This window comes from Gambusia affinis, linkage group LG02 (assembly GCF_019740435.1).
Source record: "Gambusia affinis linkage group LG02, SWU_Gaff_1.0, whole genome shotgun sequence".
NCBI classification, from domain to species: Eukaryota; Metazoa; Chordata; class Actinopteri; order Cyprinodontiformes; family Poeciliidae; genus Gambusia; species Gambusia affinis.
In genome coordinates this window covers 17,686,976-17,703,689 of record NC_057869.1, presented here as the reverse complement: position 1 = coordinate 17,703,689, position 16,714 = coordinate 17,686,976, and the positions used below count along the sequence as shown (strand labels likewise).

The 16,714-nt window shown below is 38.2% G+C and overlaps 2 protein-coding genes across 3 annotated transcripts in view; one reads left to right on the top strand and one right to left on the bottom strand.

The window, feature by feature from the left end:
- Window positions 1–4,594, bottom strand: part of pde3b (phosphodiesterase 3B) — a 45,490-nt gene extending 40,896 nt beyond the window's left edge. Inside the window, exon 1 of the mRNA XM_044099910.1 lies at window positions 1,308–4,594. Within this exon, the coding sequence (XP_043955845.1) occupies window positions 1,308–2,195 (888 nt within the window). The 5' untranslated portion in view covers window positions 2,196–4,594. The remainder of the gene's footprint in view (window positions 1–1,307) is intronic.
- Window positions 4,595–4,934: 340 nt separating this feature from the next.
- Window positions 4,935–15,398, top strand: copb1 (COPI coat complex subunit beta 1). 2 transcript variants are annotated; one of them, XM_044099888.1, is made up of 22 exons: window positions 4,935–5,052; window positions 7,729–7,882; window positions 8,111–8,340; window positions 8,667–8,836; window positions 8,924–9,038; window positions 9,122–9,214; window positions 9,324–9,461; window positions 9,557–9,676; window positions 9,800–9,907; window positions 10,022–10,168; window positions 10,291–10,436; window positions 11,464–11,560; window positions 11,651–11,808; window positions 11,913–12,033; window positions 12,134–12,361; window positions 13,255–13,434; window positions 13,748–13,892; window positions 13,987–14,106; window positions 14,181–14,326; window positions 14,449–14,538; window positions 14,756–14,911; window positions 15,151–15,398. In XM_044099888.1, the coding sequence occupies exons 2-22, from the start codon at window positions 7,792–7,794 to the stop codon at window positions 15,208–15,210; spliced, it is 2,859 nt and encodes a 952-aa protein (XP_043955823.1). In that variant the 5' UTR covers window positions 4,935–5,052; window positions 7,729–7,791; the 3' UTR covers window positions 15,211–15,398. The 2 variants fall into 2 exon arrangements, with proteins under 2 accessions (XP_043955823.1, XP_043955833.1); XM_044099898.1 differs by having other exon boundaries at window positions 4,967–5,052; window positions 7,744–7,882.
- The last annotated feature ends 1,316 nt before the right edge of the window (window positions 15,399–16,714 follow it).

Here is a 16,714-nt window from a genome sequence, read left to right as displayed (position 1 = left end):
GCCCACATCACTGGCTCTACTGCTGACTGTGTTGCTATTCTGCCGACAAGCTTTAGATTTCTTCAGTTTTAACTGATACAAACCTTACGAAATGTAGGAAATGTAAGAAGATGAAAAAAGACTGTGTGAAGCTTATAGACTTAGATAACGCATTATAGCTTCTGCCAAGCTAAAAATGGGCAATGAATCTTTTCTATTCAAAGTGATATTCTTCTCATACACGGAGCTGACTGCAATCATAACACAAAAACTATGAAAAGTTACAACGAAAGCAAGCATAGGGCTTTTTAAGGTATACCAAAGTTTTAAAATGTTAGTTTCTAAAATGCTAGCTTTGAAACATGCAGTTTTTATGGTTTAAGTGCTTTTAATGACATGTCAGAGGAAGGAGAGCATGGTACACAGTGCTGCACACTGCCAGTCAGCTGGCTGAAACAAAGTTCTGACCCTACTCGTTGTCTTTACGCAAGAAAGGAAAACCTTCTGTTTGGAAATATTTTGAAAACCACAATCACTGATGAAATGTGTAGTAGAACTATAATGTATGTAGCTATTAGTCACGTCTTTCAAGGAGTAATCAAACCAGATAACACTGATTAACCAATTGTAAATGTGTTAAGGCCTCAAGAATATTAGAAAGTTACCCTAAGGTAATATTATTGGTAAATGTTGCCACAATGAGTTCAGATCTAATAAATCCACACACTGTCCTCCCTCCTATCTTTCTCGTGTGTTTCCAAAACATTCTGTGATCTAGCATCTCTGGCACTATGACTTTAAGTCAAATCATTTATGTGCATCTTCTGAAGCAAGACTTCATTGATCAGGCTAAGCATCTCACTGACATACAAAGTTAAGGTTATATTATTGAGACCTATAAGAAAGATTATGGCGTTTTTTCCTACACATAAAGCACTTGCAAACGTTTTTATGGTACATGTTTTGCTTAAATGAATGGCCTAAAAAAATCAAAATTAATGTAAATTAATTTGTAAATTAATGTAAACACGTCACCTTTTAGAAATGCAATGCTGTTTTTAGTCATTTTAGACAAATTCAGTAAAGGCAATATCAAAGAGTTACAGACACTGACTCATGACTGAAGTTGTCTAACAATTTGTTTCTCGTAGTGGCAAACTGATCATTTTCTTCTGTTGAGCCTGAACTGCTTTCTGTCATAACATGGGTGCTTTCCACTCGTGTGCAAGGTGAGCAGTTGTGGATTATCTGTGGGCCTATTTTTGCAACTACAACAACAGACCATGGTCCTGCAGAGGGCGGGAGGTGGAGGGGGTGAGGTGACCTACCTGCTCTCTAGATATGCAGGGCAACGAGGGTCTGCGGGGCATTTTACAGCTGCCATAATAGCTGGTCGACGTTTCCCCCAGTGAAACACAACTGGACCGTCTCCTCGGTTTGATCACCGGGACCTTTTCCTCCGTGCTGGAAATCCCACACGGCGCTTCCCTTGTCTGGTAATAGCGGTCAAAACAGATCCCCAACAGGGAGCCAGAAACCCCCGCAAAGCAGGCCAGGAGCGGTCTGAGCAGTGCGGGCAGACCGCTCAAACTTGTGAGGGAGAGCAGCCACACCACGCTGGCGAACACCAGGACGAGGACGCTGTGCTTGAGTTTGAGCGTCGGGATCAGCGTGAGCAGACCCACGCATCCCAACACGAACAACAACCTGCCCACCATTTGCATCTGGTGCTGGTCCTCTCCCCATTGCAAGAACCGCAGAACCAGAAAATCCCCGAGGTAGCATGAAGCTGGCAGTGACAGGAGCCACGATCTGCTGCTCTGCTTCTTCTTCCTCCGCAGGTAAAAGGTGAGGAAGAAGAACGCACATCCTATGCTGAACAGAGGACTGATGGACTGGGAGAAGCCCAACAAAAAAGTCCGCAAATCCCACACCGAGTCACTTTGCAAGCTCCTGGAAATGAGGAAAGAGACGGCGAAAACAACAAAGGCGCCCACGTAGAGGGCAGACACCTTTAACAGTTTGGAATTGAGGACGTCTTCGTTACAAAACCTGCACACGCTGAACAAAAATCCTCTCTGATGGTCCTGTTTAAGGGGGGTGACGCAGCTCTTCACATAGCCGTTCCTGAAGCCCTCTGAGCTGTTTACACTTCCAGTCCCGTCGTGGTGCCTTAGTTTACCGTGCAAAACCTCTCCTTCCTCCCGTGCGGCCATCGCTTCGAGTCCTGCTCCTCGTGTCTTTTCAAAGGTCCCCTGTTTACAACTATTCACGGCGTATTAACGCTGAACTACTTGACAGCAAACGCGCTCCATGGTCACTCAAACGTGTTCCAGCACTTGGACTAAAGAAAGAAGGTGAGATGTTGTTTTTACAGAAATTGAGCTCTCTGTCGCCGCCTACAGCCCACAACTGAGAACTTCATGACTTGATTGTGTGAAGTGTGATCTGTATGGGAGCCTCAGACAGCAATGTCACCAGCGTGCTCTCCAGGCTCGGAAAACTTGGAAAACTGCTAACCTTGGTTTGGATAAAAAGCACAATTAGTTTCTTTAAACAAGATTTACGGGCTAAGGCAGAATGATAACTAAAGACATATCAATCAAGTGAGTTTACTTTTAAAGCAAAAAAAAAAAAAAACGTTGTTAAGCAAACTATAAAATTGATCAAATGATAAAATCTTAATCTTCAAATCTCACTGGAAATTTTCAGTGCGAATACAGACCAATTTTGTGTATAAAACGGCATGTGCAAAACATTATTAACATATGAGGAAATAATAATAATAATATCGCAATGCTGCGTCATTGAACAGATGAATTTTGCATATCTTTGCATATTCATAAAGCTATCTTGAAAACAGATAGCTTTCCAAATGAACGCTATGGCTGTTTTGAGGGCTTATCAATTTGTCAAAGTTTGAAATATTGCTTCCACGTTTTATCTCCACATTCTCATTCTATGTTTTTATTTTGTGTAAGGTGTATCTGTTCAGAACACCAGACCCTTTTTCACTGAAGACCATAGAACTGTTTCACAAAGACAGAGTTACATAACCTAGCATAAGGAAATATATATGAGCATGGCCAAAACTTCTGGAACCATCCTGGCTTTACTTTCAAATATCTGAGCTTAAACTCTAACCACTAAACTCTACCTCTAAGAATTGTGTCACGCTAAAAGTAGCTCCCAGGCAACTTGTATTTAAAGTTAGCACTATTGTTTTTTGACAAGGCGACTGGAGGACAATAATCAGCAGCAAATTTGGTGTTTTGCATATATTTCAAGATGTTTTAAAAATCACACAACACGTTGAAGTAAAGACATAATTTACTCAGCAAAACAAACCATTTGGCACTATACCCTTGCTAAATACATCAGCTTACAACAACATAAGTTGTGGGTTCTTCTCACTAATTAAAAAGAGCTACCTCTGATGTCATTAGTTGCACATGCTCTTACAACAAATGTTGGCTAAAAGGTAAGTGAAATAGAAAAGTAAAGCACTGTGTTCAGTATAGGCTATAGTGCTTTCCACTGTAACCCCAGAGGGTGTTTACATGTGTAGGTTCATTGGATGAAACTGTGAATCTTAAACAAATTAATACAGGACACACTGACAACCTTTACCATGAATACGAAGAAATTCGGTAAGGATTTATGGGGTTGTGGGTGTGATTGCTTTTTTGGAAATTACCACAACTGGTCGATGCTCTGAAACAAGTAAGAAACTCGCAGCTTGTTTGTGTGTATTTTAATCATGTATTAATAATGTGTTCTATTTTCTACCATTTTTGATAACAGAGTTATAATCCCAAGTCTGAGAATCACTGGAATATTAAAGACACTGTGATATTGTAAAGAAAATGGCAAACATTTTGAAGTGGTTCATGTAGGATTTTTAACTGTTATTTTTTTTAATAACCTCTATTTAACCAGTTACAGTGCAATAACTTTAAGCAATAAAGTACAATTAAAATTTGGTTAAAAGACTGTTTTTCACTGTAACATCTGACCCTGGTCCTGTTTTGTGGAAGCCTTTTATGTATCAAAGAACATAAAGTTTTGAATGAGACCATATCAGACATTTTCAGTTAGGAGTACAATCCTAGCAGCCTGAGCACAGCAACTAACAGTGTACTTTCTATCTCTGGCCACATGGGAGAAACATGCAGGTAGATACATTCACATATTTTTGCATCTATTGTGGCACTAAGGTTAGTTTCCACTAGAGGATGCTACAAACTACTTTAATCTGTTGTAATGAAAATAAAACAATTCTGGAAATTGAAATTACAAGGTTATAGCAATGCCTTATGGGGAAAATCTATTCTGATTATTCCAGATAATTGGTAAAGTGTCATATTTCAGCTTTGTGCAGCTGTGAGCTGTTTCAGTAAGATAATATTTTCCGAGTAAATAAAAAGTAAGATTCAAACAGCATAAGCAATCTTGTACAGTTGACCAGTGTTTTCTTAACACAGGCAATTCTTGTAACATACAAAAACTGTGATATTTATTTCTACATTGATTTATGAGTTCAAATGTTTGTTCAGTGTGTTGCAGCTTAACATTTTTTTGTTACTTTTCTGTATCTCTGTACAATTTTATTTTTATTCTAAGTGTTGTATTTCTATTACTTTTGTATTGTTTTATGTATTTGAATAAAATGAATTGATTTTGGCTGAAGTAAGCATAGTAAAATTTTAACTGGTTCTACTTTGATCTTTAAGTGTCTTAAGATTACTTTTGTTGTGAATTCTGTCACAAGCGAATTATTGAATTAAATAGTACAATTTCTCTTCCTTTGTTCTGTCTATTCATTTCCCTTTTAGAAGTTGCAATATTCATTCAGAGAATAGAAGAACGGAAAAGTTAAAATTAAAGTGCAACCTTCTGATATATTTTAAAATTCAGCTTTTTAAAAATTTAGTTAGATTTTCCTTGCGCGTTTGAGCCTTCCGGGGTACGGTAGCAGTGATGTGGCTCAGGAAGCTGTCTTCCACGTCAGAAGGAAGAAGCAGAGAGCCGATAGACAGCTCACCACTGGGGGCTCTTTGGGCTTTTACACAGGTAAATAACTAAAGTTTTATATTCGTAGCCACCTTTAAGAACTAGATATATGTTATAGCCGTTACACAGCTTCTATTTCATAAACATGCGTGATATTGTTTGTTTTGCATATCTTAACATATAAGTCAGCAAGCTAATGTTACCGTCCTCCATTTCATTACAACCCTGGACGAAAGCTTAGCTACTGTTAGCTAACAGGGGTTACGGATTCGTGTATTTCGTATAATACCAAAGCGCTGTTAGCTGTGTAATCAACTAACTAGATAGTTTAAGGTTGTTTGTTAACATTTCCCCTCATCCAGCTGTTTGTTTTTGACGCAAACAACTCTATTTGTCGCAAAGACGGCAAATCGCACTTGGGTAACTTTAGCTGGTTTAGCTAGCAGCTGCTGGGTTGGTTTGCACCGCCTTATATATTATGAGAGCAGCGATAAAATTATTGTTTATAAAAAATTTAAGATAATTTAATGAAATTGTGCCAGAATTCGTGACGCTATCGACCTTTAATCCACAATCCCCCAGCAAACTATATGTGTAAGTCGGTAGCAAAACGTATTGGTACAGATACATATAAAAAAAACGTAAAGCAATTAAAACATTAGTATATACACTAAGAGTAGTTGAGATATACCATCTAGTACTATCTATATTCCATCTAGTAGTGTAATATATAGAAACATCCTAAACCAATGTGAAATTTAATTAACTGACCACACAGTTTGTCTATGTGGCATCTGAGTCACCTTACTGTGGTCCTGGTACCAGTGCCACGTCCAGTTACTTAAAGGGGAAGTTTATGTTAAATATTATAATTGTACCGTTAAAAATAAAGTTTCAAGACTTGATAGACCTTTCTGCAAAATATGTTTCATATGTTAGTGACCTACGTTAGCTAAACTAAAGCTATAAGCTGTAACGCACACAGTTATGTTTCCATCCCATCGTCATGCAAATTTTAAGCAAACGTTTGTATTAAAAGAGGAAAACAAAAAGGAATATCTGAATTAGGCGTGTTTCCATCTGCAGATATGGAGCAGATCAACCATCTTCCCTTTTGTGCATTAACTCTTTTTTTTTTTTTTGGAAATACCTAAACCACCTCAAACAAGCTAAAAACGTTTTTTATTTTATTTTTTTGTTTCATGAAAGTGAGAAAGTTGTTGTTTTTTTTAATAAATTCTTTTGTCTCCATCAACTGCTTCTAATGCAATATTTCACAACTCGCATATAAAAACTCTGGTAATACAGTTACTGGCTCTGTTTTTTTCCCATCACTTTAAAAACCCTTAGCTGCATGTCACAAAAGGCAGTTTATGATTTTATATCTGTGTGGTTCTTCAGAGTTACTACTAGAAGTTGCCTTGGATAAACCAGACGAGTATCCATTCATCTTTAACATTCACTGATTCTTTTTCAACACAGAAGTGTCATATGAAGCAACAGTCACCAAAGCTTAAGTAAAAGTAATGCACTACAAACCTGTATTTTAGATTACATTTTTAAACAGAGGGCTTTATTTTAAGCAGCTTACAGGTTAGTAGTAGATTCTAGGGCGGTGTTTGGTGCAGCATCTGGGCCAAGGTCACTTTGACCTGTCAGATGGGAAAGTTTGGGATCACATAAGCAATCTCAGATAAAGGGAACTCTCTTTGTCCTAAGTACAAAAACACAAACTAGGGAATTTGTCCCCGTGGTTCTCTTTAGAAGGATATCCAAGTTTAACCTCAGATGAACTTTAACCTCAATGATTATGAGTTAAGTTAGCTCCAGCAGCAACCCAGTGCCTCCTAAACAATCTAAAAGCGTAATCAGGACCAGACCTTAAATAGATGCACAACAAAGTAACAATACCAAGCGTAAAAAGGAAACTTAATTAAAATATATATTTATTGTTAAATTTAGATCTAATGTGGGCGTGCTGTGGTGGCGTAGGGGATAGCGCGACCCACATTTGGAGGCCCTCAGTCCTCGACGCGGTGGTTGCGGGTTGGATTCCCAGACCCGGCCGACGTTTGCCGCATGTCTTGTCCCCTCTCCTTCCCCCTTCCTGTCAGCCTACTTTTGAATAAGGGACACTAGAGCCCACAAAAGACCCCCTGGAGGGAAAAAAAAAATATCTAATGCTTTTCATACTTTTAGATGTACATGCAAAATTCCCGGGTTTCTACACCCAACCCGGGAATAGAGCAGTGCTGTTGGTTTGTTTTTTAAATTTTTTCTGTTTGACTGCCCTTTTCACTGGAATGTTTCTTTCTCCATTTCTTGAAATTCAACACAAATTTTTAAAGAGAATAAAAACATTTAGAAAAAGGGTTACTTTTTAACTATAAATGATTCTTTGAAATGTTAGCTGTATAATACGTAATCTTTCACAAGAACCATGTATAATTCCAAGAATGTGGTTGTGGAAATGTATTTTGTGTTAATTTCATTGCCACTGAATTAATAGTTCTTGACATTATTGATTTTTCCATTCCTTACATTTCCAAGCTGCTACTATGTAAGACTACACAGTGCTTTACTCTGTTTAATCATCAATCTTTTGTATTTATTTTATTTCCTTGTTCAGACTTTGATCAGTTAATGTTGATGCTTTCATATGCAATATTTAAATCATTGGCACTGGCATTTTCTCTGCCCTTTGCTGACCTTTTCATTTTTTTATGGTTTATATAGGTATCTACAAGACAGCATTTTCCACTGGGATTCTTCTAAAAACTCTACAAACCCAGCAGCAAAATGACAGCTGCAGAAAATGTTTGTTACACTCTGATAAATGTTGCCTCTGACTCGGAGCCCCCTTCTGAAGTCAGCTTAAAAACGGATCTAGGTAAGGCTTTTTAATATGTCCCCCAGTTCCCTAACATTTGCTGTAGTTCATAGCAAATGTTAGGGTAAGGAATGCAAAAGACATATTTTTTTTACCACAGTAATCTTACAAGTAAATTAGTCCTTGCATTCTAATTTACTCGTAGTACAAATACAGACATTTAAACCTATGTATTTATTTATCTTTTAGTAGCTGATAGAGTTTAATATGAACACAATTTCTCTTTAGAAAAGGGCGAGATCAAAGCAAAAACTGAAGCCCTGAAGAAGGTCATCATCATGATCCTAAATGGCGAGAAATTGCCCGGACTTCTGATGACCATCATTCGCTTTGTGCTGCCACTTCAAGACCACACCATAAAAAAGCTTCTGCTAGTTTTCTGGGAGATTGTTCCCAAAACAACTCCAGATGGCAAGCTGCTGCAGGAGATGATCCTGGTCTGTGATGCCTACAGGAAGGTGAGCTAACTGTGACCTCAATACTTCAAACAAACAGAAAAATATGTAAAGATTCAGTCAGGTAATATCCACATTTTAGTAGTTTGTCATTTTTGTGACGTATAGAATTCATAAACTGTTCCTTGTTTATATTTGTCTAAAAAAAAACAAGAATTTTAAAGATACTGCCTCAGTTGTAGCTTTGACAAGTACATTTATATGTTATTAGTTAAAATTAACATTTGAGTTGAAAAAAATTATTATTTTTTTTTTTCACATTGTTCTAAGAACAGTTTGCTTTTGTTCTCTGCACATCTAGTTATTGCATATGTTTCTTTTAATTTCAGGACCTGCAGCATCCCAACGAGTTCATCCGTGGCTCTACTCTCCGTTTCCTGTGCAAGCTGAAGGAATCTGAGCTACTTGAGCCTCTAATGCCGGCTATCCGGGCTTGCCTGGAGCACCGCCACAGCTATGTCCGCCGAAACGCTGTCCTGGCCATTTATACCATCTATAGGTACCAACAGGGGAATCTCTTCTTACCCATCCACATTATGCAGTTTGTCATTTTTTTGTGAGTGATGAGCTACTTTATATTTTTTAGGAACTTCGAACATCTCATCCCAGATGCTCCAGAGTTGATCCATGATTTTCTTGTCAATGAAAAAGATGCCAGCTGTAAGAGAAATGCCTTCATGATGCTGATTCATGCAGATCAGGTTTGTTGCATTTCAGCATATAGTCTGTTTGTATCAGGCTGTGATGTTTATGCAGACTTAAGCAACATCATCTGTTCCTGCAGGATCGAGCTCTGGATTACCTCAGCACATGTATCGATCAGGTTCATACTTTCGGTGACATCCTGCAGCTGGTCATTGTGGAGCTGATATACAAGGTAGGAAATAGGCTGATTTATATAATTCAGGTTCTGAGTTAAACAAGCATGCAATAAAAAAACTCAATTATTTTTTTCTTTTTTTTTTTTTTGCTGTTCTCTGTGTTAGGTTTGCCATGCTAATCCATCGGAGCGCGCCCGCTTTATCCGTTGCATCTACAATCTGCTGCAGTCCTCCAGTCCAGCTGTTAAGTATGAAGCTGCTGGGACTCTTGTTACTCTCTCCAGTGCTCCCACAGCCATCAAGGTACATATTTTACCCTATTGTTGTTGTACACCAGATAGGCTGTTGACTTGGACTGATATTTTTTTCTGACTATCGTATAATTTTCTGGACCCCAGGCTGCTGCGCAGTGCTACATTGATTTGATCATCAAGGAGAGCGACAACAACGTCAAGCTGATCGTTCTCGATCGTCTGATTGAACTGAAGGACCATCCAACTCATGAGCGCGTACTTCAAGTAGGTTGATTCATAACTGCTTCATCTTTGACCTTGAAATGTTTGTAACATTCAATTTATTCTTTGTTATGTGAGATTGTTGGGATGTAATCAGTTTGATAAACTATTTATTTATTTATCTAGGACCTAGTGATGGACATCCTGCGCGTCCTCAGCACCCCTGACCTGGAAGTCAGAAAGAAGACCTTGCAGCTGGCCCTGGACCTCGTCTCCTCTCGTAACGTGGAGGAGGTCGGTTTTAAATGAAGTGTTATTGTTTTTCAGGTGTTTTTATTTTTTTGGTGTCTTTTCTCTGACAGAAGTTGGACTGCTTTGCAAATATTGTGACTTCTGTCTGCTTTCTAGTTGGTGATTGTTCTGAAGAAGGAGGTGATTAAAACAAACAATGTAACAGAGCATGAAGACACTGATAAATACAGACAGCTGCTTGTTCGCACTCTCCACTCATGCAGCGTGCGCTTCCCTGACATGGCAGCTAATGTCATACCTGTGGTGAGGTTTTTTTATGTTAACACCATGAGAAAATCTTCTTTAAACTGTTTTCCATTTGTGTAATTAGCTTAACAGAGACTCAAATGAATATATATGGGTTTTTTATGTTTTTTCAACCCCAGCTGATGGAATTCCTGAGTGACACTAATGAGGCAGCTGCTGCCGATGTGCTGGAGTTTGTGAGGGAGGCCATCCAGAGGTTTGACAACTTAAGACCTTTGATCATCGAGAAAATGCTGGAGGTTTTTCATGCCATTAAAACAGTCAAGTAAGCTTTCAGAAACACTTTTATTTATTACTCTCTGGAACATTAGATATTTTTTTTAATAATGGGATTATTGTAAAGGATGGGTCAGATATTGTTTGTATAGAAATTCCTTACAGAATATTTCAAGCATTTTATTTGTTCATTTTGATCATTGTATCTTACCGCTAATGAAATTCCCAAGTTTATCAGCTCTTTGAATATTAAAGGACCAATAAAAAATCTATACAGAAATGTTGACATGACTTACACAATCTTGAGGAAGACTGCTCAAGCGGAGTGTCATTGATAATCTAAACACAGAAAAGGCTGAGTGTTGAAAGTGCTTTATCAAAGCTTAGTAATGGGAAGTTGAAAATGGAACAAATGTGATGTGGAAAAAAGGCCCACATGCCATAGAGGTAACAGAAGTCTTGAGATGATTGTGTGAATCTGTGGCCTTTCAATAGTTTAAGGGAGATTGACAAGTTGTGGACTCAGAGCCAGAGATTATGTCTAAAGCCTCCTAAATAGGGGAAGTTGGAAAAAAATAACTGGACTGTTACTCAGTGGTTTTAAAGCACTCTTCAGAAGAAAGTGAATTTAGCATTTTATTTAAACATCAAAGTCCGAGTCTCTTGCAAGAGTGGAGAAGCACAGAATCCAGGCTGCTTTAGGACCACTGTGAAGTTTCCACAGCCACTGACGGTTTAAAAAGTCATGTACCTGCTGGTGTTGGTCCACTGTGTTTTAATCAAGTGCAGCAGTCAATCAGAAAATTTTATAGCATTTTTTTCTTTCCTCTGTTGAAAAGCTGTGTGGATATGCTGATTTCATTTTTTTTTGGTAATGTTCCACCTAGATGTGTTAGTTAAGCACAGTTGCCTAAAATGGGTCACTGCTTGTGCAATACATTTGAGTTTTTACCTTTGAGTTGTTAGTCTAACACTTATCTAACAAGTGTTAGACTAACACTCATTAGACTAAGTACAGCTTAATTCACAACATCTAAACTTCACTGTACATGTTTGTCACAATTGCTTTATTCCAGGATTTACAGGGGAGCACTTTGGATTTTAGGAGAATACTGCAGCACTAAGGAGGACATCCAGAATGTGATGACTGAAGTACGCAGGTCTCTAGGAGAGGTGTGTGTGCTTAGTGATGTCTCTAAGTTGTTACTGATTGGCTATGGTCAATTTTAGTCTTATTAAATCTCTTACATGTGTACTGGACAGATCCCAATAGTGGAGAATGAGATTAAAAAAGAGACAGGTGAGTTGAAAGAGGATGAAGTAAGTGCAGCTCCAGCTCAGAAGCTGGTGACGGAGATGGGGACCTACGTGACACAGAGTGCCCTGAGCTCCTCCAGGCCTTCAAAGAAAGAAGAGGACAGGTAAAATGTGCACATTGGAGTTGGATTACAAGTCCACAATTTTGAACTGATTGTTTTTCTTGAGTTTCCCCATATGTCTCAGTCTGTATTATTTTTTTCCCCAGACCACCACTCCGAGGATTCCTAATGGATGGAGACTTCTTTGTGGCGGCTTCCTTGGCCACAACACTCACCAAACTGGCCCTGCGTTACGTTTCAATTGTTCAAGACAAAAAGAAACAAAATGTAAGTTATTCTGCTTATAAAGTCACTTATACAACCCTTCATTTGTTTTAAAGCCATCTGCTTATTTCTCTAATCCTTCCCCCTCTCTGTGAATCTTCAGTCATTTGTAGCTGAAGCCATGCTGTTTATGGTCACAGTGCTTCACCTGGGCAAGTCCTCTCTGCCCAAGAAGCCAATTACAGATGACGATGTGGACCGCATCTCGTTGTGCCTGAAGGTTCTGTCAGAGTGCTCACCACTTATGAATGACATTTTTAACAAGGAGTGCCGCAGATCCCTGTCGCATATGCTCACTGTCAGGCTGGAGGAGGAGAAGCTGTCACAAAAGGTAATGGCGGTTGAGTCACTGGGCTGACCTCTGTGTTTTACCTCCTCAGAATCATAGGCTCAGGAAGAAATCACATTTTCCTGTTCATGTTTTTTTTTTTTTTCTTCTATTTTATGTGAAGTCAACTTGATTTGTCATGCACTTTTAATAAAAGCAAACACAGACCAAAGTGCTGAACTTTAAAGAGTTGCAATAATAAAAACGTTTTAGAAAAGAAAAATCTATAAAACTAGATTTAGAAGAGGAGCTTGGTCTTAGTTGTAGATTTAAAGGGAAATTTATGTTGAACATTTTTGCTTTTTCATGGATGTGCTTTGTTTTAGCTGAATAATCTGTTGTTTTGAAATAATTTATTTATAGAAGGTTTTATGAGAATAATCAAAAAGATGGGTATTAACATACAAATTTGATCAACATTTTGATGAGACTGCCAAAAGAGCCGTTTAACAGTTCTGGTCACAATATGAGCATTTATAATCATTTTGGGACATGTTTTAAGTGTAAATCATTTGTATTCATTTCTCAGTGACATGACAGGAATATGATCACTGAAATTTCTTCTGTTTTTAACAAAAGCAATATTTGTAGCCAGTTTGTTTTGACACCTCTATTCTTGCTCTTAGATCATGTTGTTAACTACCACATAGGTTTATAGTCACAGATGGTAGTAGGGATTTCTATAAAGTGATAACAGCAATATTTCACCTAGTATCACCCAAGTATCTTCTGCATCATTCTGAAATTTGAAGACACACTTTTGTTATTTACCTAAAATGAGTGAGTGTGTACAGATATTTTTGAATTATGCTCTAGTAGTACACAACATATTTCAAAGCTATGATCATGAAGCAGATAAAGGCTGATCCTTAATGTGTTTCTAATCCTGATCACAGAAAGAATCCGAGAAACGAAACGTGACTGTGCAAGCAGACGACCCGATCTCCTTCATCCAACTCACAGCCAAAAATGAGATGACCTCTAAGGAGGACCAGTTTCAGCTGAGCTTGCTGGCTGCTATGGGTAACACTCAGAGGAAGGAGGCTGCTGACCCACTTGCATCAAAACTCAATAAGGTAAGCCACAAAGCCCTGCTGAGCAGCATGCAGAGGACAACGCTTTGGCAATTGAGATTGAGTCGTTTGAAAAGCTCACCTATCTATTCATTAACCACAGAGGGCGCTGTAGTTTTTGGACATTAGGAAAAATTACACAACTGTTGATACATGATTATATTTTTCAAGTTATAGGTTATGCTATGAAATATATAATGAATTGCTCCTGGATATGTTGTTGTGCTGTTAGTAAAATCTGCTCAAAATGAATGTTAGAAGGATATTTCAGTAATTGCATCAAACATGATGATTAAATACATTTTTGTCTAACTAGGTGACCCAGCTGACTGGCTTCTCGGACCCAGTGTACGCTGAAGCCTATGTCCATGTTAACCAGTATGACATTGTGCTGGATGTGCTGGTGGTCAACCAGACAAGTGACACTCTTCAGAACTGCACTCTTGAGTTGGCCACTTTAGGTTTGTTTTGTTGCCTCCCTTCTCATCTGGAGAATCTGGTTTTGTCTCCTTTTTCTGTATTGTTCTAAATTGGGCATTTTATTTTATTCCTCAGGTGATCTCAAGTTGGTTGAAAAACCTTCCCCTCTAACTCTGGCCCCTCATGATTTTGCTAATATAAAGGCTAATGTCAAGGTAGCTTCTACCGAGAATGGGATTATATTTGGCAACATTGGTAAGAGAGGAATTTCAGGAAGTTAAATTCTATTTTTGCGGGTGTGTGTTTTTAATTTGATTCTTTTTCCGCAGTCTATGACGTGTCCGGAGCTGCTAGCGACAGAAACTGTGTTGTCCTCAGCGACATTCATATTGACATCATGGATTACATCCAGCCAGCCTCCTGCACAGATGCAGAGTTCAGACAGATGTGGGCAGAGTTTGAATGGGAAAATAAGGTAAGTTTTGCCTTTCTAATAGATCAACAGCATCTGGGAGTTTCAAGTGTTTCCTCTCCTTATTTAAAGAAATGCTGTTTCCATTTAACAACAAGTAATTCCAAAACCTGTCTTGATTGTAGGTGACAGTAAACACCAACATCAGTGATCTGAACGAATATCTTCAGCATATTCTTAAGTCCACTAACATGAAGTGTTTGACTCCTGAAAAGGTGAGTTACTATAAACGCAAAACTCAACAAGCTTTTTGTCCTCTGCTTGATTTTAAAAAACACAATACTTTTTGGGATGTTTGTGTATTTGCTTGCTTGTAATTTCTTGTATTTATCATTCCTGAGCTGTCCATTTTAGGTAGTTTTATTAATTCATTGTTGCCAAAGAGTTTTTCTTCACATTCTCTTTTTTCTTTTGTTTTCTGAAATAAATCAGGCACTCTCTGGTTTCTGTGGCTTCATGGCCGCCAACCTGTATGCTCGCTCCATCTTTGGGGAAGATGCCCTGGCTAACGTCAGCATCGAGAAGCCCATTCACCTGGGGCCCGAGGCACCGGTCACCGGACACATACGCATTAGGGCCAAAAGTCAGGTGGGTCACAGCTGCTGTGCACTGACTTGGTATTAATCTGGGAACTAAAAGCTTGACTGAATTTATTGACTCTGAATTCAAGCCATATGGATGCTTTGTATTATATCTTAACATTAAAGTAATAATTCAATGTAGAAATGGGTACAAATAAGGAATGGGAAAATGTCTTACCTATTTTTACATTATTTTTCATGTTCCTGTTTTCTATCTGTGTTGTAATAAATCTTTTCTTTCCACAGGGAATGGCACTGAGCCTCGGTGATAAGATCAACCTCTCTCAAAAAAAGGCTAATATCTGATTTGTCTGCTTTTCTGTTGACATCTGTCTTGCCACCCTTCCATCTCCCTAAGAAGAAGTCAGTACTGTTAATACTTAGCTGCTTTTGTCCCCATTTTCTTTTTTTTTTTTTTTACATTTCTCTAAACGCTACATCTGTTTTCTTTTTTTCTGTCCTTGTTAATTTTCAATAAACATATATTGAAGTTACAACTGCCTCTAATTAAATAAATGTTTATAACAGATTCCAGAGAATGGTTTCAGTTGCCTAAAAGTGGTTGTGCCCTTTAAGAAAGAGGACTCTCTGTCTAGCTTCATATCTCCAGGTACTAATTAGAATTCCTCACATTCCTCTCATGATATCCTGCACAGTGTGAAACCAGTTGGTATTTGTCCTGTCAGTACCCCCATAGGGACTAAAACACCAATCAAAGGCATACATGTGGTTCACGTAGAATATGATGCAGTTGTTTAGAATATAAATCAGCAATTTGCAAGTTTTGATATTGTTGTGTTAATGAGACGGCGACGGCTTTTGCGCAGGTGTCGATGTTCCATTTGCCCTCCTGTTTATAATTTATGAGTAAAGGTGTATTTCTGGGAATTGGCCAAAGGGTCACGCCCTGCTCATACAGTTAAAGTATCTGGAGAATCTGTCCCTCCAGGGGGTTAGATAAAGGCAGCAAGGTTGCTTTGAGGTCAGAACTTCAGCTGTGAAAATAAACAGTGGACCGTCTGGCCGCTCTGCAGCTTTCCAGCTACTGTGTTCAAAGTGGAGTCTCTATTTTTATTTATTTAGTATGCGTATCATTCTCAGGGTGAGTGTCACTACCAAAATGGAAGAGCAAACTGGTTTGGTCCGTTTGAAACAACTTCTGTTTTTCAGAAATATTTTACACTTTAAACCAGATAATTAACATTCTTCACAAGAAATACTGCATTTTATTGCAAAAGCCCTTCGGGGGCCCAGAAGTTAAGCTAAAATGTAAGTTAACTCATACCTAGATTGGAAATACTTATATAAATCACATGAATTTACTAAAAAATTAACCAAATTTCTAAACTTAGCACTAAGCATCTGTACAGCAGAATTTCTCCCTTCCTTCTTGACACTGGGTGGCGCTACAGTAGACATGAGTTAGGACCTGCCACATGATTTGTCATAACTTAGCACATGATTCTTTTCATGACATACAAGCTGCTTTTGTACACTGTGAAGTTAGTCTTGCATAAGAATTTCAATCTAATTTTCGAGTTCAATACAAGTCGCTGAAAATGAAATGAAACGTTTGTTTTGCAGTGATACCAGATGCCTAGAATATACCGTTAATGCTTAGCTGCTATTAAGTAAATCATAAACGAAGATATGATTTTTAATTATTTGGATGAAAGTAAGTGATGTCTGAAAGTATACTTTTTATTACATAACAATTAGAGAAAATCAACTTAGAAAATCTTAGTTATTTTTTTAGTTTTAATATTTCGGGGAGGTTGGGGGTGGAGGGTTATTAATGATTACCTATTGA